Raw genomic sequence first — 24,078 nt, 5'->3', positions numbered from 1 at the left:
TTGCACAGCATTATGATTCCTGCTGACATACTGCGATGGCCTAATGGTATTGTCACTAGACTATTAATCCAGAAATTCACCTAATGTTCTGGGGACACAGGTTCAAATCCCACTATGGCAGATGGTGGAATCTGAATTCAATTTAAAAAATCTGGAATTAAGAATCTAATGATGACCAAGAAAGCATTGTTGATTGTTGGAAAAACCCGTCCGTTTACTGCCCTCGGGCAACTAAGGATGGGCAATAAGCGCTGGCCAGCCAGTGATGCCCATATCCTACGAATGAATAAAAGAAGTCTCACTTTAGAGTGACTGAGATCAGGTAGTGTGTTATTGCAGAGCACCACAAGTATGTGCAATCCTGTCCTCATCCAATATTAGTGTACAACTTCTAGCAGTCACTGTATAGAATCATCACAGAGTTTCTACAATGCTGAAGAGATCATACGGTCCATTGAGTCTGCACCAACTCTCTGACAGAGCATCTCACCAAGGCCCTCTCTCCTGCCCTATCTCCATGATCCCATATATTTCCCATGGCTAATTCATCTAACCTACATCTTGGGACATGAAGGGGCAATTTGGCATGGCCAATCCACTTAATTTGCACATGTTTATACTGTGGGAGGAAACCAGAGTACCTGGAGGAAACCCACACAGACAGGGGGAGAATGTGCTGACTCCACACTGAGTCACTCAAGGCCAGCATTGAACCAGGACCCTGGCATTGTGAGACAGCAGTGCTAATCAGTGTGCCACAGTGCCGAATAGGAATGAGAAGCCAGGTTGACATTTCGTCCTGCTGACTGAGGGTATCAATGGAAACCTGGTGTACCCGCCACCATCCAAATGTCTCCAGACAGGATAGCTGAACTTAGTTTCTGCCTACACAGTTCTGTTCCATAAGTGGCAGTGCATTTAGCATTTATTGATATAGTTAAAAAATGATTTTGTCATATCATTTCCTTCAGCAAGGAGAATGTGACTAGTCCTTATCTTCTGCAGTATACTCCCCTGTTGAGCTGGCCGAGTTTCAAAGCTATCTTCCCAAAATACATGAAACAGAACCAAAACAAACTTTAATTAGAACATCCCCTGCCAAAAAAAAATGATGAAGGGGCCTGTCAAGAGTCGGGCTACAAATAAGATCTCAAAACATGATGAGTTTATATCAGACAATGAGGAAAATGGGGAAGCGTTGGAGCCAAATTACTTAGACGTAAACTGCCGCAACATTAACAAGTTCATATGTCTTTGAAATGTGTGCCAATCATGAATAAAAAATAGAAATGGCTTTGCGAAGAGCCTATTTCCTGACAGTGTGTTGAAAAGAACGCAGGGTAACATTTAGATAAGAGCAAAGATCTGGATTGTGTAGAGTAACACCATCCTTCAAAACAAAATCCACAGACCCCACATTGGATTTATTCCAGTATATGACTGCGATCTGTTAAATAATAAGCAGCAATTCACTTCTCCAGACATCTCCGGACATGTTAAGATTCTCTGTTGAATGCTGGTAGATTACTTTGCGAAGACCAGATTATACATTCACTCACTTTAATCGTGGAAACTGCACATTCTGCATCATATCCCTTTTTGGCTCCAGTACACAGAATCTTTTGGCTTTCTGTCAAAAGAACTGAAAAACTAGTGCAGTATTGATTTCATGAAGTTAATTGTTTGCCGCATCATCCAGCGGGTAGGAATTAATGATCCAGTGTTTTTGGAATTTGTCCTTGCTTTGAATGGACCCACTTAGAGAAAGCAATCATCGATGTACAGGTGACAGTTGACAGAATGGGTTTAGTATCGCCAGTGCAAACAATATAAACTAAATGTCTTAGAAACACTCGATGAATGCTAAACATTGGACTTGTTGATTTTTTAACATAAAAGGAATCGCCTTTATGTATATAGCACCTTTCATGTCTTCAGGACTTTACACTTAATTAATTTTTTTTTCCCTATCACTGTTGTGACATAAGGAAATGTGACAGTGATGATAATTATAGAGTCATTAAGGTTTCCAGCATGGAAACAGGACCCTTGGCCCAATCTGTCCATGCCACCTTTTTTTTTAAACTCCTAAACTAATCCCAATTGCCCGCATTTGGCCCATATCCCTCTATACCCATTTTACCCATGTAACTGTCTAAATGACAAAATGTAACTGTGTAACTGACAAAATTGTACCTGCCTCTACTACTACCTTTGGTAGTTTGTTCCAGACACTCAGCACCCTCTGTGTGAAAAAATTGCCCCTCTCTCCCCTCTCATCTTAAACCTATGCCCTTTAGTTTTAGTCTCCCCTCCCTTTGGGATAATTGAGGCATAAATATTGCCTCGGAAGTCCCCTCCTCTTCTTTGAACTGTGTCATATAAATGGACTTAATGTGCTCCCGGAGGGCATCTTGCTGGTAGACAAGTGGTTACCAAGCCAATTGATCCTGATAATGTGCCCATAATCCTGATAATGTACCCCCATAAAACATTTGGCATGAGCAGCTGGGTGGGAGTGGGCAGCCTGATTTTTTACCTGATTGGTCGGCAGTTCCAGCAGACGGGACTTCCTCCTCAGTGAGAGATTGAGTCCCATTGTTAAGCCCGCCTGCAGTACAGTATGGCTGTGGGTCAGGCTCATATGGATAGGATCTCTCAATGTGTACATACAGGGCCTCAATTTAATATTGCATCTGAAAGATGGCACCTCCAACAGTGCGGCGCTCCCTCAGTACTGCACTGGAATGCCAGCCCAGATACTCTGCTCAAATTGGAGCAGCACATGAACCCATGACCTTCTAGTTACAGGTGAGAGTGCTAGCACACGGAAATGGTGCAGGGCAGCTCACCAGTAATCATAGATTCCCTACAGTTTACAAGGAGACCATTTGGCCCATCGTGTCTGCACTGATCCTCCAACAGAGCATCCCACCCAGGCCCTATCCCCATTTTACTCGGCTGATTCTCCCGAGCTGACACCAAGGGCCAACTTATTATGATCAAGACTGCACATTTTTAGATTGTGGGAGGAAACCGGAGCATCCGGAGGAAACCCACATATACATGGTGAGAATGTGCAAACTCTAAATAGACAGCTGGAATTGAACCCTGGTCCTTGGCACTGTGAGACAGCAGTACTAACTATGCCACCCTATGTTATTTGGACCCTATTCTAAACACCAAAGAATGACGTTATTTATTCTCCATTCCTGGGGTGCTATGGCCCCATCCTATATGAATATATGTTGTAGACCTGAAAAGCCAGTCTTCCTCTCTCCTCAGATACTGCTAATCTGCTGAGTCTTTACAGCATTTTCTGTTTTTAATTTAGATTTCTAGCACCTGCAGTATTTTTGATCTTTTTCTGTGCTGAATATTTTGATGATTATCGGTAATATCTCAGACAAATAAAATTTATGGTTTTATTATTCATTTAGAAGAGTAAATGAGATTACAAAATTATTCAACAGTGTAAGTGGGCTTTGCACCTTTGGTAAATCACATCTTTTGTAATAAATCTTTTTCACATTATGCTGAATGGATTTTTCTTCAAGTTACCATAGCAACGCACCAATACAAGTTCACAGATTTGTCAACATATCCTCCCAAATACAACAAGTCATTGGCACTCAGTGAATGCACCTTCCAATTCCAAATAATTTCTGCTGTAAAAGTGAATACATCTGACAGTAACTGCCTGAACAGAAATTTCCAGCGCTTCTGTGCTTCATCTGAATCAATGTCATAAAAGAGTTGTAAAGTCTTTTGTTTATTTATACAATAGGTTCTTTGATGTAAAAGCCAACCTTTTAAGTTCTTTTGTAAGGTGAAAAGGTATAAGAGACTCCAGGCCTCAATTTAACCCCTATTTGATTATTAAACTTGTCTCTGCTTTTGGACTGTGATTTAAAAAGATCTCATTCAGTTTCTCTTGGCTTCTTCAATGAAAGTAACTGCCAGACTGATGGACTGGGATTTGCAAGTGGCGCAAACTCCCTCCACAGTGCTGGCTAGATCTCGATTTCAGATTTCCCCACACCACCCTGAGTAATGTAACAAGGTTCCCACCCAGATAGGTCGGGAAAATCATTTAAATAAATTATAATCTCATTTAAGAGCTCTACATTGGAAGCCCACATTGGGATCTCCCATCAGCTTCTTGACAAACCTGGAACTGGCAATGACCAGCTTTGGACAGAAAGGATGCCAAACATTGGCACAGCAGTTCGAGTTAGAGAAAATAGGTGGAATTTTACTCTATGCCATGAGCTCCCCATATGATGACAGAGATAGAGACTAAGATGAAGCAGGAAAAGGAGGTGTACAACAGTTGTCATGCAAGTGAGAGCCAGACTAAATGTGGAAAGTTCATGGTGGAAGAAGGAAATAAGAGAGCTTATGAGAAAAGATTAGCAGCTAACATAAAAATGGGTGTTTTTTTTCTATAGGCATATAAATAGTTAAAAGGTAGGAAAAGGAGGATAGAGGCCAGTTAGGAACCAAACAGAGGGTCTACCCAAGGAGGTAGAGGGCTTGGCCACGATATGAAATGAATACTTTGCATCTTCATTACCAAGGAAGAAGTTGTTCCCAAAGACATTGTGAAAGATACAGGATTGTCTAAAAATCAACACAATGGAGATATTAGAAAGGTTGGCTACACTCCAAATTGATCAATCACCAAGACTGGATGAGATGGATCAGAAGAGGTTGAAGAATTAAGAGTGGAACTTGCCATAACCTTCCATGCTAGAGAATTCCAAATGTTCCACTATTGTTCAAGAAAGGATGCACGCAGAAATCTACCAACTATAGACCAGTTAGTTTAACCTCAATGATAGGACATCTAGCCTCAATGATAGGACATCTAACCTCAACGATAGAAGACCTTTTAGAAATTATCATCCAGAATAAAATGAAATCATCTGGACAACTGTTAATTAAGGAAAGCCAGAAGAGTTTTGTTAAATACAAGTTGTGTTTAATCAACCTGATTGAGCTTTCTGATGTGGTAATAGAGAGAGTTGATGAGGATAATGCAGTTGATGTGGTGTATATGGATTTCATAAAAGTGTTTGATAAAGTGCTTCATACTAGACTTGTTAACAAAGTTGAAACCCGTAGGACACAAAAGGGACAGCATGGATACAAAGCTGGCTGAGTTATAAATAGGAAACACACAGCAATGGTGACTGGCTGTTTTTTGAACTGGAGGAGAGAATGCAAGTATTTCACCAGCGCTGGATCATTGCTTTTCTTGACCTATATTAATGATTTAGACTTGGGTGTTCAGAATACAATTCTAAAATTTGCAGAAAACACAAAACTTGGAAGTATTGTGAACTGTGAGGATTAGTCATAGGCATCAAGTGGATTTACAATCTGGTGAAAGGACCAACCATGTGACAAATGAAATTTAATACAACAAAGCATAAAGTGATAGATTTTGATAAAGAGAACAAGGAGAAGCAAAATAAATAGAGTGTAATTCTAAAGGAAGTGCAGGAACAGGGGGAATGGAATGATATAATAAAAGCAAAATACTACAGATGTTGGAAATCTGAAATAATAGAAAATGCTGGAAAAACCCAACAGGCTTGGCAGCAGCTGTGGAGACAGAAACAGAGTTAACGTTTTGAGTCTGTATGACTCCCCATCACAGCTAAACAGAGAAAGAAATGTCATGGAACTTTTATTATATAAGAGGGATGGAGCAGCTGGAGAGGAGTTGAAGCTCATGGATAGGTGGGAACTCAGAGTGATAAGACAAAGGGAGCGTTAATGCTAGTGTTAAAGACCAAAGAAGGTGCTGATAGTGGCATAAAGGTCAGATAGCAGAATAAAGATTAACACTCTGTGAAAGCTCTATGAGAGCTGGGGCTACTGGTGCACAAATTGAAGGTGATAGTGAAAAAGTAGTTAAAAAAGTCAGGTGTGACCCTGTGCTTCATAAATAGAGGCAAGGAGAAAAAAAGCAAAAACATCACAATGAACTCCGACAAAAGATTTGTTTAGTCTGATATGTTGGGCCGAATAAGCTCCTCCTTGGTGCTGTAATCATTCTATGATTCTAAAACACTTGAATCAGTTTTAAGTTGTGGTTTGTTAATAGTTGCCTATCTTTCAGCCAACACAAGAGTAAGTCCTCATTCGATAAGGTAACTCATTAAGATTTGTACAAATTAATCTCTGTGCGATCACTTCACATATTTATTGAATTGGCAGCCTGTATAATGTATTCACTTTGCAAGGTTTAAACACTATTGGCCATGCATTCAGTTATAGGTAAATGGATAGAGTAGGCTGTGTAAAGTAATTGGAATCCGTCCCAATTATGTTTAAATTCTGTTTTAATGGCTGTAAAATTTGCATCTCTGCAGCAAATGCACAAGCAGGAATAGACCAGAGGAACACATCAGTGAAAGGTGTTGAAATTTGTATGAAAAATGGGTTTGTATTGCTAAACTGGCATTTTCTCTATTCTTATGGTGTGCATTATATATAATTATTATGCACACCATGGCAGGAATACCAAAATCTTAATTAGGTATACCAGTTAAACAGTGAGTTACACTTAGAAATGTGACTACTCTTCTTACAGACATGTTGCTAATATCTCACTTTCTGTCAATGTTTCGAATGAGAATGGGTGGCACAAAAATGAGACTTTTAACTAAGTCATTAAATTCTACAAAAAAGTACTAATTGAACTTTTTTTCAAAAATATGAAACTACAATCCTTATTGTTGTCTACTAAAAATATTTGGCTCCTGGGATTTTGTTATCAAGTATGCCATTTATTAAAGATTTGAGATAAAATTTCCAATAAGTAAAGGTCACATGCATGTGTTTAAAATGATTGTATGTGTTCTGCATTTAAAACATAGGCTAAGATGTATGTAAAAATAGCTCATACAGGAATAGCATACAAGTGTATTAAGCAGTTGTTATGTGAATTTGTGCTGATTGGAAATTCCATCCTTTCAAACCCAAACAATTTAAGCTGAAACCATTCGCAGTGCTTGAAAAAAGCTGAGAATCACATCATAATATTTTCCTGATATTTGATTTATACCAGGACATCTAATCTATAAGATATATTTTAAAGGAGCTAGGAACACATGCATGCTTACTCTAGGCTTGTAAATTCAGACAGTCAGCATTATTCTTTTCATCTTTACAAAACTAGGGTTGTTTTCCTCAGAGCAGAGAATGCTGAGGAGGGGACCTGATTGAGGTGTACAAAATTATGAGGGACATAGATAGGACAGACAGGAAGAAGCTTTTTCCCTCAGTAGAGGGGTCAATACCAGGGGGCATTGATTTAAGGTAAGGGGCAGGAGATTTAGAGAGAATTTGTGGGATCACAGATGGTGGTGGGAACTCATTGGGGGTGATCTTACCTTCTCGTCCTGCCCAGTCGATGGCAGTTCAAGCCAGTAAGATCGCGGAAGAGGCGGAAAATCGGGTTTGTGTCCAATTTCTTGTATATTATGACCTCACTAGCCCTGGATATTTATAGCAAGATCAGCCCGGTTCTTTAAGTGGGGAGGATGGCATTGGCCGCAGAGGCCAGTGATTGTGGAGTGGGTGGGGGGAGGGGTGGCAAGCGCTATTCAGGGGGTTAAGGTGACTGACAGATTTTCCTATGCTGTTGCATACAACAGTGATCTGCGCATGTGCGATTACGCCATCTACTGTGAGCTGCTGGCTTTTGGGCTAGCTTAGGCCCTGTCCCCTCCCTCTGCTGGCAGTAAACAGATTTAGCCTTTTTATTGTACAAAGTGACATTAGATTGGACTTGCGGCCTCATCCAAAAAACGGATCTGAAACTCTGCCATTTTCATGCTTTCGGGATTTAGAATTTTTTTGGAAAGATCACCTCCATCATCTGAAAAAGTGGCAGAGGCAGGAACCCTCAAAACATTTCAGAAGCATTGAGGTGAACACTTGAAGCACCAGAGCATAGGGACAAATTGCTGGAAAATGGAATTAGAACAGATAGGTGCTTGGTAGCCGGCACAGACAAGATGGGCCAAAAGGCCTCTTTTTGAACTGTGGAGTTTGACTTTAAAACAGAAACCTACCATACAACAAGGTAATATTGGCAATGGTAATAAATTGAAAATTAAACAGATGACTATAAAGAAGGAACTTGTTTTTATCTTGTGGCGTATCTCATCCTGGACTAATTACTTCGAAAATGTAACATTATTGTTATGTAGGTCAGTATGACAGGCAGGCAGTTCACATGCTGTAAAATCCAGCAAATATGACGAATGAATGACCTGATAAACTGTTTCGGGCGTGTTATTTAAGGATATGATGAAATCCATGTTCTTCTTCAACTAGGTTCACCCAAGCAGGCCGGACCGTGGTTTAATATCTCAACTGAAAGATAATCAGTGCTCTTTTAGTTCTGCATTACAATACCAGCTAGATAATGTACCTCATTGGGATGTCTGACTCAGTAATAAGTGCTACTAGCTGAGTTACGCTGTCATAAAAAAAGATTTTTAAAACGCCAAAATAATGCACTCTTCCCTCTGGAGATCATGCTGATTCACGCTGCTTTATGGTTAGCTCTAATAGCTACGCCAAATGGATTGTATTTCATGGTGGCATAATGGTTAGCACTGCTGTCTCACAGTGCCAGGGACCCAGGTTCGATTCCTGGCTTGGGTCACTGTCTATGCCGGGACTGCACAATCTCCCTGTGTCTGTGTGGGTTTCCTCCGGATGCTCTGGTTTCCTCCCACAATCTGAAAGATGTGCTGGCTAGGTGCATTGGCCATGCTAAGTTCTCCCTCAGTGTACCCAAACATGCCCCAGAGTGTGGTGACTAGGGGATTTTCAAAGTAACTTCACTGCAGTGTTAATGTAAGCCTACTTGTGACACTAATAAATAAACTTAAAAGAGTGTAGCTTGGCTTTGCCAACAGAAGACACAGCAGCCAATGGTGGAGTGATTAAAATCTGGGATGGGCAAGAGACCAGAACTGGGGATTGGAGTGGGAGGATTGCAGATATGTCAGAGGACATTATGGAGATAGGGATGGTTGAAAACAAGTGAATTTTAAACTTGAGCGAGCACAGGAGTGATGGGTGAATGGAACTTAGTGCACATTAGGATATGGACAGTGGCACAGTGACACAGTGGTTAGCACTGTTGCCTCACAGCTCCAGGGACCCGGGCTCAATTCCAGCCTTGGATACTGTGTGGAGTTTGCATGTTCCCTTCGTGTCCGTGTGTGTTTCCTCCAGTTTTCTCCCACATTCCAAAGATCTGTGGGTTGGGTTGATTGGTCTTGCTAAATTGCCCCTTAGTGTCAGGGGGTTTAGTAGGGTAAGTCCATGGGGTTACGAGAGTAGGGCCTGGGTGGGATTGTTGTCGGTGCAGAATCAATGGACCAATGGCCTCCTTCTGCACTGTAGGGATTTTATGGTTCTATGATTATAGATGTGGGCAGCAGCATTTTGGATGAGTTTATGTAGGATGGAAAGATGGGAGGCTGGCTGAGAACGCATTCAAATAGCCAAATCTGGAGGTAACAAAGGCACAGATGAAGGTTTCAGCAGCAGAGGGACTTAAGGAGGGGCAGCGTCAGGTGATGTTACAAAAGTGGAAGGATTTAATAGTGACACAAATGTGGTCAGCTCCTGTGAGCATCTTGGGATGTTTGAATGCATTAACAATTTATATATAATATGATTGGCGTTGAAATAGGTTCAATCATCTTAATAACTAATAGTAAGCCATGTTTAATGTGGTGGAACTTTTTCACAACGCTCCATAAAATAAATTACTTTTTGAATGCACTGACTGTTGCTAGGTAACCAAGTAGGACAGCCACTCTGCAATAACAGCATTCACAAGCAGGGGATTATACGGATATCAGTTTACTTTGCTTTTTGATGCTGTTGGTTATGTTCAAGGCATAAGACAATTCTCTTCCTGTCTTCCTAATAAACCTTGTGATCTTCACTTTCCACTGCAACTAGCAGAGCATGCAGACAGGGCTGGAGCAGGCAAAGATCTTCAGTTTCCAATCATCCAGAGGTCAGTTTCTACAGTGATGCCATACTCCTGTGCTTTAAGTTAAGTATCAGCCTAGATTATAAATTCAATCCCTGTTATGGGGCTTAAAGCCACATCCTTCTGATCCCAACTTGAAGGGTGTTCCCAAAAGGGCCATAAAGTTACAGAAGGCATCACAGCTGTCTTCATTTAACACACACACACACGCACTTTCCAGCAGCAACCAACTAAACAGTGGTCGGGAGTTGAAAATGTGGCTTTCCACTCCCTAGCCCAGGGGCACTCAGTCCAATTGCAGCGCTCCTGCTGCTACCCTAGCTAACTCGGCACACAATGCAATAATTGTAGGAAAAATACTCTTTCCGAAAAGAGTATAAAGGGAAGGCAGGGTTTGTGCTGCGAGCGCAGGAATACCAGAGGAAGACCACGAGACTGTAAATGGGAATCACTAATTTGACTACCCTTGTTTAAACTTTGTGTGTAATTTTGTCCCTCAGTTCTCGGGCCAGTGATCAAAATTCGTAATGGTCCATGAACAACAAAGGGTTAGTCGAGCACAAAGGCACAATGTGCTCAAGAACAAACACTTGAATTTCAATGGATGACATGGCATTCTCACAAACAAAAAGTCACCATTGTCCCTGACTTCTTAGCATGACCATGTAAAGCAGTTCTAATGTGGGTAGGAACAAGATGATAGAACTAAAGATAACTTGAAGCCAAAACAGTCATCAATGTCTGACAAAGTAAATAACAACTTAATCTAGTTTTTTCCAACAATAGGACTTTTAAATCACTTTTCTCTCTCTTTGCCCCCCTCCCCATTCTCATGCTAATCATTAATCAATTTTAATCAAGTTGCATTTTAAATCAGCATTGTAAACTGCTGCAAGTTAGTTTTTGATCATTTGATAACAAGTCTATTATCTACTTCAGAATCAGGGGAACATTTTAGACTCATTTTAGAAATGAGATATTTGATTTCTGCAGGGATTCAATTAGCCAATAACAAAAATGTCACGACTATATTTATCTTCATTTTCATTTCAAATACACATCCTATTTTTTGAAAGCATTAGCAAGGGGCTATCACATTCTGAGTATCCAAGAGTTAACAAACCAAATCTTTTTTTAGGAAAAAAGGATCAGAGTATGTTTTTAATATTCTTCGAAAAAAAGACCCTCTTAATCAGTTCTGGCCTTAAGCTTGGTTTTCACAGTGAATCTGGAGTCAATTCTGTTAACTTTTATTTTGAATTTGCAGCAGGAGTTGGCAGAGGCCCCAGAAGATCTAAATCAGGCTAACCCTCAAATTCCAGCATTGGGATGCCAGACCTGGAGCCTGGGTCATGCATGCACATCTTCGACAAGACTCCTGGCTCACACACTTTGAAAATACCACCTACCACCATTTCATCAGATTGCCTGACAGCACGTAGCAGCAAAATCGGAGCGAAAGCAAGCTGGATTTTGGTTCAAAACAAGTTTCTTTTCATTTTTAGCAATCATTTTAAAATTTATTCTAAGAATGTTCGGAAAAACACATTTAAAACATTAGCTTCCTTCAGTGGAAACGTTACTTTATTCTTTCTTGAATATGTCGTTTCCTTCCCCCCACCTCCATCCCACCACCCCTTCATGTAAATGGGCTTTTCCAGCAATTATTGTGAATCAGTCTAAGCCTCAGCATGCAGGGAGTTGATTTTACTACGTATGCACAAAAAGACAATGCAAAGCACAGCAGGGCTCTGGGCCTGACCTTCTTTGTATTTCCTTGTGATCTCTGAACCAGTGCCCCTTTGTGTGCCAGGACCCATAAACAAATCCAAATGACACAAACTCACTCAATTTTCAAGTCTGAGGCAGCAACTGATTCAAATTAATTGTTTCAAATGTACCCAAGGGAAGCAGCATTAACTCACAGCTTTTAGCAGTGGCTCTCGGCATGTGTTTTGTACTTTGCCAGTACTAGTCTGCAGCTCCATTCACTGAGAACTTGTGCTGGCAAGTGTATGCAAGGGAGATTCAAATTTCAGAATGAACTTGCTCAGAATACCCTGCGTCCGATTCCATTGATGCATTCTATGACTATAGGAAGCAAAGGATGAAACTGGAGAAAGAAATTCTTCAGCTCCCCATACCTTAGAGAGTTCCTGCCCTGGACCACACTGTTTGCAGGCCACACAGTTTCCAGCTTGGTCTCTGTACTCCTGCTCCCGGCAGCCCCCTGTCTCGCCGGCAGCTCCGTGAACCTAATGAAAACAGGCAGATTTTACTGAACAAATTCAGTTCCATAAGAGTCTTGTTTTTCATTGAAGTTGGATGAGAATAAAAAAGTCGGTAAGTAGTAACAGGGTAATTCAAAAAGAGTATCCCTCTCGGATTGTTTACAGGCAGTCCACAGAGTAACATTTGAAAAGCCACTGTTGACAAATAGAAATATTTACAAAATGTATACATCTACTGGCTTCCCTAAATCATGGGGGAATCAGAACAGATAAAGCCTGAAGAAAGGTCTCTTAAACTTAAAACATCAGTTCACTGATGGTAACACAGTGATTAGCATTGCTGCCTCATAGCGCCAGGGAGCTGGGTTCGATTTCTGGCTTGGTTCACTGTCTGTGCGGAATCTGCACGCTCTCCCCGTGTCTGCGTGGGTGTGCTTTGGTTTCCCACAGACCGAAAGACATGCCGGTTAAGTGCCTTGGCCATGTTAAATTCTCCCTCAGTTTACCCTGAACAGGTGCCGGAGCGTGATGACTAGGGGATTTTCACAATAACTTCACTGTAATGTTACAGTTGGCCTGCTTGTGACACTAATCAATAAACTTGAAAAACTGTTTGTTCTTTCACAGATGCTCTTGAATGTTGCTCCGCCTGGTTTGCAGGTTTCTAGCATCCAGTGTATTTTTGCTGCTAGAAGAAGTCTGACGTAGGATTAAATGCTTGAGTGAATTTTGTATCAGTTGCTATTGCAAGTTCAACAGTGGCAGTGCCACTGCAAACAAAGCCTCTGGCAAGAATGTTTGATCTGTCTCATTTGTTTGCAGGACAATGGCAGGCTGGCAGTGTGATTTTGCTGTTTTACAATCTGCTCTATCTGTATGCAGGGCTGAATTCCATGGTCTGATGCCTGTAGTGGTGTAAATGTTGGGAACATCGAACATCTCAGCAGGTTTCCAGAATGAACCATACCTGCATAACTTGGCCCTGGGAGGTAACACCATATAAGCAGTGTGATCTCCAACATCAAAATCGTCCCTGACAAAAGGCACATTATTTCTGGAACTCCCAGCATTTGGGTCATGCAAAGGCCTCAGCATGATACCAACTTATGTTTCAAATTTATTATTATTCCCTGCATATTTTTTCTCTTGAATATTATTCTGGTAACTCCTGAACCGGTTGCCTCTGGTGTTATTTAATTTAGAAATGTTAAAACAGGTATGAGAATGTGCGGTTAAAGCATAACTGCCCTTTGTTGAAATCTGAATAAAAATATAAGGGACAGGAAGTTTGAAACGGCCTTGACATTCATTTAAAAAGACAGGATAAACAAGGCCTTTTTAAATTGGCTTCACAGAAACAACATCTGTGAATTGCATTGTGATGTTACTGCAATTGCTGCATTGTGGTATATAAGGAGAGATTAACTGCAACAACCCTACAAGAATTGTAAAGAATCTACTTAGGAGTCCATTGCAGTCATTTTCTGATACGCTCCCTCTACAACATAGATATTTACTCTAATTTATGTTTTTCGCAATCTCTATTCCTGAGTAACTGTTCATTTTGCACAATTAAAAGGCTGCTAATTTTTCATGGCCCCAACTGGATTTACCAAGGCGACAACATTGTAAGCTGCAGTACGATAAAAATGGCAAGTCAGGCAGAACTGCAGACTGGTAGGTCATTTTTAGATGCATTTAAGAGAAAGCCAACTAAATACATGAGGAAAAGGGAATAGGAACATAGGTTAAGAACTTATGAGTTGCAGCAAGGTGGGAGAAGATTTGTGTGAAGCATAGGCTGTTGGACCAAACAGGCTGTTCCTGCCCTATAAATTCAGAAAATTTTATGTAATCAACTAGGTGAAACTATGAGTTGAGTTTAATTTGAAGACATAAATTGTAGCCCTAAAAGGTTTTATTGGCCACGGAGCTAGCCTGGCACCCAGTGCTTTTAGTTACAACTCAGCAAATAATATCCAAAAAGAATTGCAGAGATTTCGGCAAGGAAGAGAGTAAAATGTTTTGCCTTAAGACAAACGTAAGTAGTCTAGCATGAGTCCTAAAAGATAACTTGATTGGAAAAGCATGTTCTTACTATGCTTGGCTCTTTTCTAAAGTTCATTTATTTATTAGTCATAGTAAGTCTTACATTAACACCGCAATGAAGTTACTGTGTAATTGCCCAAGTTGCCACATTCCGGTGCCTGTCCAAGTAAATGCACCTAATCGGCACATCTTTCAAACTGTGAGAGGAAACCAGAGCACCTGGAGGAACAGGTTCACCTTCCTATTGAAACATAAAAGGAGCTAAATGTGCTGCTTGAATTATCTTTGCTCAAATTATAGTTTTAAAAGGTTATTACATTTTATTAGAATATCTGACTTATTGGTGAACATTACATTCAATTACAGACAAGTCAAGCAATTACTTGATTTACATATTTGAGAGATCCCTTATTGGGATAACAAGGTCATACCTGCATTGATACCTGCAGCTCCAAAATATAAACATGTCCCAATGCGCCTCACTGAAATGCTTTTAAACAACTGACATCAAGCCAAAGAAGAAGCTTAAAAGTGGTGACTGAAGGAGGTACATTTTAAGGAGGGTCTTAAAGGTGATGAGGGAAGTGGAAAGGCAGAGAGGTTTAAAAAAAAGAGTTCCAGAGTTTAGGATCTAAATGGCTGACAGAATGGCTGCCAATGGTGGGTTGAAGGGGGTAGAGGGCTGTGCAAGAAGGGATGAGTTCATTTAATGCAAATTTTCAAATGGTTGAAGAGTTGGAGGAGGTTTCAGAGACAGGAAAGGGAGTTAAAAATGAGGATGAGAATTTTAATCTGGGGATATGGTGGGATTAGGAGCCAATGTAGATTCCCAAATTCAAGAAGGATGGTCATCAGGACTAGATAAAATGAGATACAAAGCAATAACAACATGTATTTATAAAGCATTTTTAACATAGTATAAACACCCTAATGTTCTTCACAGGAGCATAACCAAACAGAATCTGACATAGAGCCACATCAGGAGATATGAGGGTAGGTGACTAAAAGCTCAGCATGTCTTGCGACACAATGGGTCACATCTTTGCCTCTGAGCCTGAAGCTCCAGGTTCAGGTCCCACCCAGGATATGCTGACCAAGGACTGTGCATTCATAATGTTGCCAGAAGTTTGAGCATCAACCTGCAAAATCCTTCCAACACATACCGATGGCAGACGGGAGAGATCGCTGGTCATCCATGCTTGACGTGGAGATCCCAGCGTTGGACTGGGATGCCATGCTTGATGCAGAGTGATGCCCCTCAATTTTTAAGCCTCTGATGACAGGCTAGTGACCTGTTCCAGGAAAATAAACTTGCCATGGGAACAGATGAAAATCTGCCATGTGCACCACAAGGTGCAGAAAAGAAACAAACAAACCCGAAAGCTCAAAGAGGTAAGGGGAGGGGTGGGAAAGAAGCAGATAACTAGGCAGCTAGAGGCATGGCTACTATAGTGGAGCAATTAAAATTGGGGGTGCCAAGGGATCTGAATTTGAGAAGTATGGATATCTCAAAGGGTTGTAGCGCTGGAGGAGATTACACAGAGAGGAAGAGGCAAGTTTATGGAGAGATTTGAAAACCACAGATAGAAGTATTTAAATAGTGGGAATTGCTCAACAGGGAGTCAATGCAGGTCAATGCAACACAGCTGTAAAATATTTTGTGGTACACCATCAATTCCGATGGAAATTTTTAAAAAAGAAAATGTATTTTCTAGAAATTAACAGTATTACATAGATTGCATATTTGCTTTGATCTCTTTGTGAACAAAGGATAGCACAGGACATAAAATGTTTCACTCAAAGGATGTATTTGGCTGGTGATTTAAGATGAAGACAGAAGATATTCAGATTCAGTAGAAGCATAATTACAAACAGTTCATGAGAACAAATGTGCTCTCAGGTCAGGCAAAAGCTATCATGTTGCGTACAAAGGTACAAACCTCGAAAGCCAAACACCTGATTAGAAGAACTGCTTTGTTAGTCCCCATAAGTCTGTTATGACAACGATTGAATGTAATTTCTGAATATATATATATATATATATATATATAAACTAACCTTTTCCCTGCTCCTTCTGAATAAACAAAGGCTGTAGAAAAGGTACATAACTACTCAGCACATTGAAGAGTTAACATATCAATGGGCAAAGAATATTTTGGAAGGATTACCTGCCATAATGGTATTTGGCAAAAGGAGTGCAGAATTTTTGTTTTGGAATGAATATAATGCCAATCCTTTGTAAAAATATAACAAGAAACCTTTGTGTAATATGCATTTGGAGAATTGGAGAGCAAATAGTAATATCCTATGCTTCTCACATTCTGCTTCTGCTAAGTTGCTTCTGCATCCCAGTCTGTATTCTGCCAACATTGGTCTCAATCTTTCAGTTCTCTGCATACTTGTGTCTTGGAGTATAGACACCCCGGTAGATGTCTTAAGGAACCCCTCAGGAGTCCCTGTGCAAGTCCTCTGTGGAAATTGCCCCAGAAGTTGCAACTTCCAATAGACAATTCTCCAGCATTTGGAACGTTCCAGAAAAGTCTTTCCAACTCTTAAAGGGGATTTTCACAGTAACTTCATGACAGTGTTAATGTAAGCTTACTTGTGACAGTAATAAATAAACTTAAACTTAAGTAAGACTCACTTGACCAGAATAATTACCGAGGGAATGTTAGATGGGGAGGCGGGGTGGGGAGGAAGAACTATATCTAATTCCTGGGTAACTATATCCCCAGCTCTCCTCCCCCGATCATCAAATTCCCCCCAGACTCTCCAACTTCCCCGACCCTCCGAGTCCCTTTGATGCCCCCCCAACCCTCCAGAACCCGACCTCACCACTCAGCCACTCCACCCAGCTGGCATCCTAACCAGCCTGCCACCCTACTCCCTTTGCCACCTACCAGCCCTACTCCTCACCATTCTACCCTCCCACCTCACTCACAATCACTTTCTAACGCACTGAAACGCTACTTAAATGTCCCAAAACGTTTCACTAAATGAAGAGTTACCATAAGGCGCCAGCTAGTGCCCTAAATGGGTAGGCAGGGTGGCCTGGCTTCTCCCTGCCATCCTGCACTGAGGACTCGGTTGGTCCTGTAGAAGATGCGCGGTTCTGAAATCTGACAGTATAAAAAAAGGAGCGGAATGAAATGCAATGCTCCTCGGAAAATCTCTCAGTTTGCGCTGCAACTTGCGGCAGGTTCTGATATTTGCCTTAAATCCTGGAATGATGCATTGCAATTTGCTGGAAAGTGAAGATTTTTTTTCAAGGACTGGTACAAAGACATCAAATACCAACTCCTTACCAGGCAGAACAAAACAATCAGCAGGTGTTGCAATATGTCTTTTTGTTTGTGGGACATCCCGACTCTCATTCCAGCCACACAAAGGATCTCCAGTGAGATCTACCTCGGCGTTCTCATCAATAAGCAGGGCTGGAAAGGAAAATATTTTTCAATAATTCTCGAAGAATTGTAATTTTCTTTATAGTAAAAACTACCGTTACCACAAAATACTCCGTTGGAGTGCTTAAAGAATTCCTGGCAGTACATGACATAGTTCTACACATTAATGTGCAATGCGAGCACATTGCTGCAAAATATATCCACTTTATAGCAATTATAGAATGGTAGAAATGGTCAGAATTATCTGGTACTGCGACTCACTTTCTAAAATTAAACTGCAGCAAACTTGGTCAGTCTCTGATGTAAAATTGCGAATGTATCCAGTGCTCCTAAGCAAGGATTATATCCAGACACATGTATTTCCAATATACACTGTGTTTGCCCTTTAAAAAACACACTAAAGTGCTTTTAAGGTTGATCACAAAAGCCTTTCAAGAATTCTCAAGTGCCGGACGTGCAGAATGTTGCTTTGTTATCAACTGCACAGACCTCTTGCACTTCATAGATCAGCGCTGGAAATGTCTAAACACAAACAGCTGAACCACTTACACAAACAAGAGATAATTTGAGACCCTCTTCCCCACCTCTAAAAAAAAGTGGCCAAATTCTCACAACTCTCTTTGCAACGGAGCCCGAATTGCGGCTGGATTGAGGGGGGTGGGGGGACAGAGGCTTTTCTGACTACAGTTTGTCTCAGTCACACCTTCAGGCCAAAATAATGTTCTCTGTAACCACAGACAGGGTGAGTGCATTTGAAAAGAAAACATTTGTGATGGCGTTACTGGGTTCTCTGAGTGAAGCAGTCCCTCTCCCTCTGTATCCAATAACCGGGGAATGTGCTGAGGGCGTGAATGGTTATTCAGCCCCTCTTTATTTCCAGTGAAAATCCCTACTTTCCCCCCTCCCCATATTCAAGCTCCACAATTCACTGCCCCGATATTTAATCCGCGCACACTTTCCAATTCGATCCAAAATCTGCAGAAATCAGTGTTTAACATTAGAGCGAATGAGTGAACACTTATCACCTGCCTCTCACCCTGATTCCCCGGGTGGGATCTAACTCTCCCCAGGTGGGATTTAAACTCTCCCCGGGGTTGATTCAAACTCTCCCCGGGATTTAATTAAACTCTCCCCGGGGGTTGAATCTAACTTTCCCCGGGGTGGAAGTAAAACACATTATTCTCCCCGGGTGTGTAAAGCACAAACACGTAAATGTTATTATCCCCCTTCAGTGATCACTAACAGTTACAATCACTCCCCAGCCACCAGGTACTCCATAAAAAGTTGGCAATCTGGGACAACAGAGCTACAACTCAATCCGCCGCCCATTTCCTGCAGCTTCACCTTCCCTTTACCTGCCTCTAATTCGCAATCTTCATTCTGACTTGACTTTCCCCAACTCTCACCCACCTCGTCTCTCACCCACCCCAACCTCCCCCACCCACTGCAATTCCCCTTCACCTACCTCAAACCCCCCTCATCTACCCCAACTGCCCCCCCGCCCACACCAACTCCCCCCTCACCCATCCCAACTCCCATTCACCCATCCCAACTCCCATTCACCCATCCCAACTCCCCCTCACCCATCCCAACTCCCCCTCACCCATCCCAACTCCCCTTCACCCATCCCAACTCCCCCCTCACCCATCCCAACTCCCCTTCACCCATCCCAACTCCCCCCTCACCCATCCCAACTCCCCTTCACCCACCCCAACTCCCCCCTCACCCATCCCAACTCCCCCCTCACTCACCCCAATTCCCCTTCACCCATCCCAATTCCCCTTCACCCATCCCAACTCCCCCTTCACCCATCCCAACTCCCCCTTCACCCATCCCAATTCCCCCTCACCCATCCCAACTCCCCCTTCACCCACCCCAACTCCCCCCTCACCCACCCCAACTCCCCCCTCACTCACCCCAACTCCCCCCTCACTCACCCCAACTCCCCCCTCACTCACCCCAACTCCCCCCTCACCCACCCCAACTCCCCCCTCACCCACCCCAACTCCCCCCCACCCACCCCAACTCCCCCCTCACTCATCCCAACTCCCCCCCACCCACCCCAACTCCCCCCTCACTCATCTCAACTCCCCCCCACCCACCCCAACTCCCCCCTCACCCACCCCAACTCCCCCCTCACCCACCCCAACTCCCCCCCGCCCACCCCAACTCCCCCCCCGCTCATCTCAACTCCCCCCCACCCACCCCAACTCCCCCCCACCCACCCCAACTCCCCCCTCACTCATCTCAACTCCCCCCCACCCAGCCCAACTCCCCCCTCACCCACCTGAACTCCCCCTTCACCCACCCCAAGCCCCCCCACCCACCCCAACTGCCCCCTCACCCACCCCAACTGCCCCCTCACCCACCCCAACTGCCCCCTCACCCACCCCAACTGCCCCCTCACCCACCCCAACTGCCCCCTCACCCACCCCAACTGCCCCCTCACTCATCTCAACTCCCCCCTCACTCATCTCAACTCCCCCCCACCCAGCCCAACTCCCCCCTCACTCATCTCAACTCTCTCCTCACCCAGCCCAACTCCCCCCTCACTCATCTCAACTCTCTCCTCACCCAGCCCAACTCCCCCCTCACTCATCTCAACTCTCTCCTCACCCACCCCAACTCCCCCCTCACCCACCTGAACTCCCCCTTCACCCACCCCAAGCCCCCTCACTCGCCCCAACTCCCCCCTCACTCACTCCAACTCCCCCCTCACTCACTCCAACTCCCCCCTCACCCACCCCCATCAGACCCAACTCCCCCCTCACTCACTCCAACTCCCCCTCACCCACCCCCCATCAGACCCAACCCCCCCCTCATTCACTCCAACTCCCCCTCACCCACCCCCCATCAGACCCAACCCCCCCTCACTCACTCCAACTCCCCCTCACCCACCCCCCATCAGACCCAACCCCCCCCCTCACTCACTCCAACTCCCCCTCACCCACCCCCCATCAGACCCAACTCCCCCCTCACCCATCCAGCTCAGTCAACCCCCTCACCCACCCCAACTCCCCCCTCATACACCCCAGCTCAGTGTCCGCATTCCGTCCTCCCCTTTCCCTCCAGTTCCTCTTTCTCTCTGTGTGACCGCCCCAAGCACCCTTTCCAATGCGAGTGCAGCCACTTCAAAGATTGCAACAGCCATGGGCCAGCGAGCAGCGAGAGCAGCAGCAGCAGCAGCCCTCTGGTAATCTGATCAGAGATCCCTGAGCGATCAAAGGCTGTAACACTGAACCACCAGGTACAGCAACGAGAGCCAGAGTCAGGGCACAGATCCCCCCCCCACCACCCCCAATCCACGTCGCCGTGTACCTCGAAAGTCGCTGCCTCTTTTCGGATGCAGATCCCTTTTCTTGTCCTTAGCAATCCGGGAAATGAAAGAAGAACAAGCGAGTTGTGGCAGCCTTGCTGTGCTGTGTGATGTTTAATCTGAGTGTGATCGCTCTGCAGTGCTGGGCAGTTTGAAGACTCTCTCTCTCTTTCTGTGTGTGTGTGTGAAGTGCTTCTCAGCGCCAGGGGTTACAGTCTATCCCTTTCATCTCGCTCTTCAGATCCCATGACATCATCTAAACTTCAGACTGCAAAGGGATTGGTTAGGAATGAGGCATCCTGGGGAAAGTTGGTAATAGTATAGAACAAAACTTTAATCCTCATTCAGACTGGGTTTGCACACATGCCTGCTCAAGCTCAGAACCTAATCCTGACCAGCAGTGGACAAAGACACACGCATCCGCAGCCCGATGTAATACCCCGTTTGCTGTGAAGACGTGCATCTTTGAAAATCTCCCTGAATTAATACGAACTCGCTTATTTCCAGCAATAAAATACCGACTGCAAGATTTTAATTGTCGGAAGGGGATTGCGTGAAATATTACCCTCTAATGAGCGCCATACATACAAAGTTATATGCAACCTCACACAACTGTACACAAAGGATAGTTTAAAGGCTACAAACTGGGAAATAAATCGGTAATGTTCATGCATCTTGGCATTCGCAAAATTTTTCACACAGGAATTTGACTTTGCTATGTTTTTGTTGTTTTTTTCTCTTTTTTCCGCAAAAATTTACTTTATTCATAAATCTGTGAGACCATTACAGACATTTCAAAATGACCATCACACAAAAAGCAGTGATGTTCAGGCCCTATACATAGGTCAGGCAACATTGGGAGTTGCTGCAGTACAGTAATGGAAGGGTTTCAGACATTTTACAATGGTTTTACAAGTGTTGCAAAGTTATTTTAAAGGTTGTCCACGTGGAAAAAAGATGCACTCTTGAGGTATTTCAGCACAACTGAGATGCATGTTATGTTCTCTACAAGAACATTCAGTGAGTTGGTCTGTCACCCTTTCTCCTCCTTCCAATGTTCAGTGAGTGCTGACTCTTAGCTGAAAGAGGTCTAATCGCACTCCAGTCCTTTGTTCATGTGTGAATCCTGACAGTGAATACTGGGCAGTCTATTTGATTGTAAGAAGCTTCAAAACTGAATTTTGCCATGCGGAAGGTGATCCAAATGGTGATCCAATTAAATGGTGATCCAAAATGGGAATTTTGGTGACATTGCCCTCCTGAACAGAGGAACATGAATGCTCCAGTCTGGCTTGGGTCATCTAGTTGGTCGCACCTCATCTAGTTTAAAACAGACTGGGTTTGGACCTGGCAGTTTACAGTTGTGCGTCATTTAGCTGTTCACCAGGTAAACTGTCCTGGGAATTTTGTAGTTTGAAAGCATGTTAGCAATTTTTTTTTCTATTTTGTAGCTTTCCTGAAATTTTTTTTCTGAATTCTGCGCATGCATTTGTCCCGCTCTCTTTCAAAGATATAAGTTAACTAACACATGAGATGAGTGACTTGGAGGCATCCCTAGTAACTAGATCTGGCATGTCCAGGGTCAGACAGCACCCACAGACAGAGAAACAGTCAGCTTTTCAGCTGGATCATGATGGCGCAATGGTAAGCACTGCTGTCACACAGCACCAGGAACCTAGGTTCAATTCTGGCCTCGGGTGGAGTTTACACATTGTCCCTGCATGGATTTCCTCCGGGTGCTCCAGTTTCCTCCCATACTCCAAAAATGTATAGATTAGGTTGATTGGCCATGGTAAATTGCCCCTTAGTATCGGGGAGGGGGAATAGCAGGGTAAATGTGTGGCGTTACAATGGTTTGCCCTGAGTGGGATTGTTGTTAGTGCAGGCACAATTGGCCGAATGACCTCCTTCTGTACTGTAGAAATTTGATGATTTTATGTAAATGCTGTTTCTCTCTCCACAGATACTGCCTGGCTAGCTGAATAAATCCAGCACTCTGAGAAAGGGTCATCCAGACTCAAAACATTAGTTCTGTTCTCTCTGCCCAGATGCTGTCAGTCCTGTTGAGATTTTCCAGCATTTTGTGCTTAAGTGCAGCATTTTCAGCTCTTACTTCAGATTTCCAGCACCCGCAGTATTTTGCTTTTTCAGATATGGTATTTGACAAATATTTGTAGATGGATTTTTTCCACTGTGTGGACACCTAAGATAGTTTTGACTTAACTGCCAAAGCTTGGTGAATATTCTTCACTTGTTTGCTTTGACGCAAACAAATTATTCTGTAAAAGGCTTGGTAACAAATCTTGCGCCCCTGCATTCATGTAAACTTGAAAATATCAAAGAATCACAGAGCACAGAAGGTTATTCATGCCTCTGTTGGCTCTTTGAATGTGTTATCCAATTAGACCTCCTCCACAAGCTCTTTCCTACATAGCCCTGCAAATCTTTCCTTTTCAAGTATGTATCCAAACACTTGTAAAAGTATAATGTCCATTACATTTGCCATGTGCAATGCGTATCAAGAAGTGATACCTTCTTGTAAGAATAATTGTAACAAAAACTCTGAGATGTAAAGCTACTTCTTCCCCCTCAATTTCAGACAAGTATTTGCCCCTGCCTCCCTTTGAAAGATATGAATAACTAACCATATAGTCTTTCAGGTTCATACACCAAGAAATAAACAAAAACACCTGAAGTGGAACCCGTTGTTTTCTGTGATGTTTGTTCAATTGTTTAGGGTGAACTGCAAAAACCTGATTAACTGCTTGATGTTTCTGGCTGAATGATAAATGAGTTGGCAGATTTAGAACACAAACATCTATAACACATGTGCAGGCATTGATGATTGACCCTCTTTGTGAGTGAATTGCTTTTCAGATTTCTTTTTGTTCAGATAACAGAAGTGTGAAAATAGTTGGCTCTCAATGTTTTAAGGGCACTTACTTTACAATTTATTAAGTTCCTTTTACTACACTTATAGTTTCCTCACACCAACCACCACCCATAGTTTAGAGAACAGACAAGTAACATGTTTCCAGG

At 43.0% G+C, this 24,078-nt stretch overlaps 1 protein-coding gene across 1 annotated transcript in view; it reads right to left on the bottom strand.

Moving 5' to 3' along the window:
• Positions 1–21,314, bottom strand: part of LOC145349060 (tumor necrosis factor receptor superfamily member 19-like) — an 85,620-nt gene extending 64,306 nt beyond the window's left edge. Inside the window, exons 1-3 of the mRNA XM_080197341.1 lie at positions 21,042–21,314; positions 17,625–17,753; positions 12,184–12,294 (exon numbers count right to left, since the gene is read on the bottom strand). Coding sequence (XP_080053467.1) covers positions 12,184–12,294; positions 17,625–17,693 — 180 coding nt within the window. The 5' untranslated portion in view covers positions 17,694–17,753; positions 21,042–21,314. The remainder of the gene's footprint in view (positions 1–12,183; positions 12,295–17,624; positions 17,754–21,041) is intronic.
• Positions 21,315–24,078: the final 2,764 nt, after the last annotated feature.

The sequence above is a fragment of the Carcharhinus amblyrhynchos genome, chromosome 10 (genome assembly GCF_965287045.1).
Source record: "Carcharhinus amblyrhynchos chromosome 10, sCarAmb.v2.hapA, whole genome shotgun sequence".
Lineage (NCBI taxonomy): Eukaryota > Metazoa > Chordata > Chondrichthyes > Carcharhiniformes > Carcharhinidae > Carcharhinus > Carcharhinus amblyrhynchos.
The sequence above is the reverse complement of the archived record's forward strand: the minus strand, read 5'-3'. Positions and strand labels throughout refer to the sequence as shown.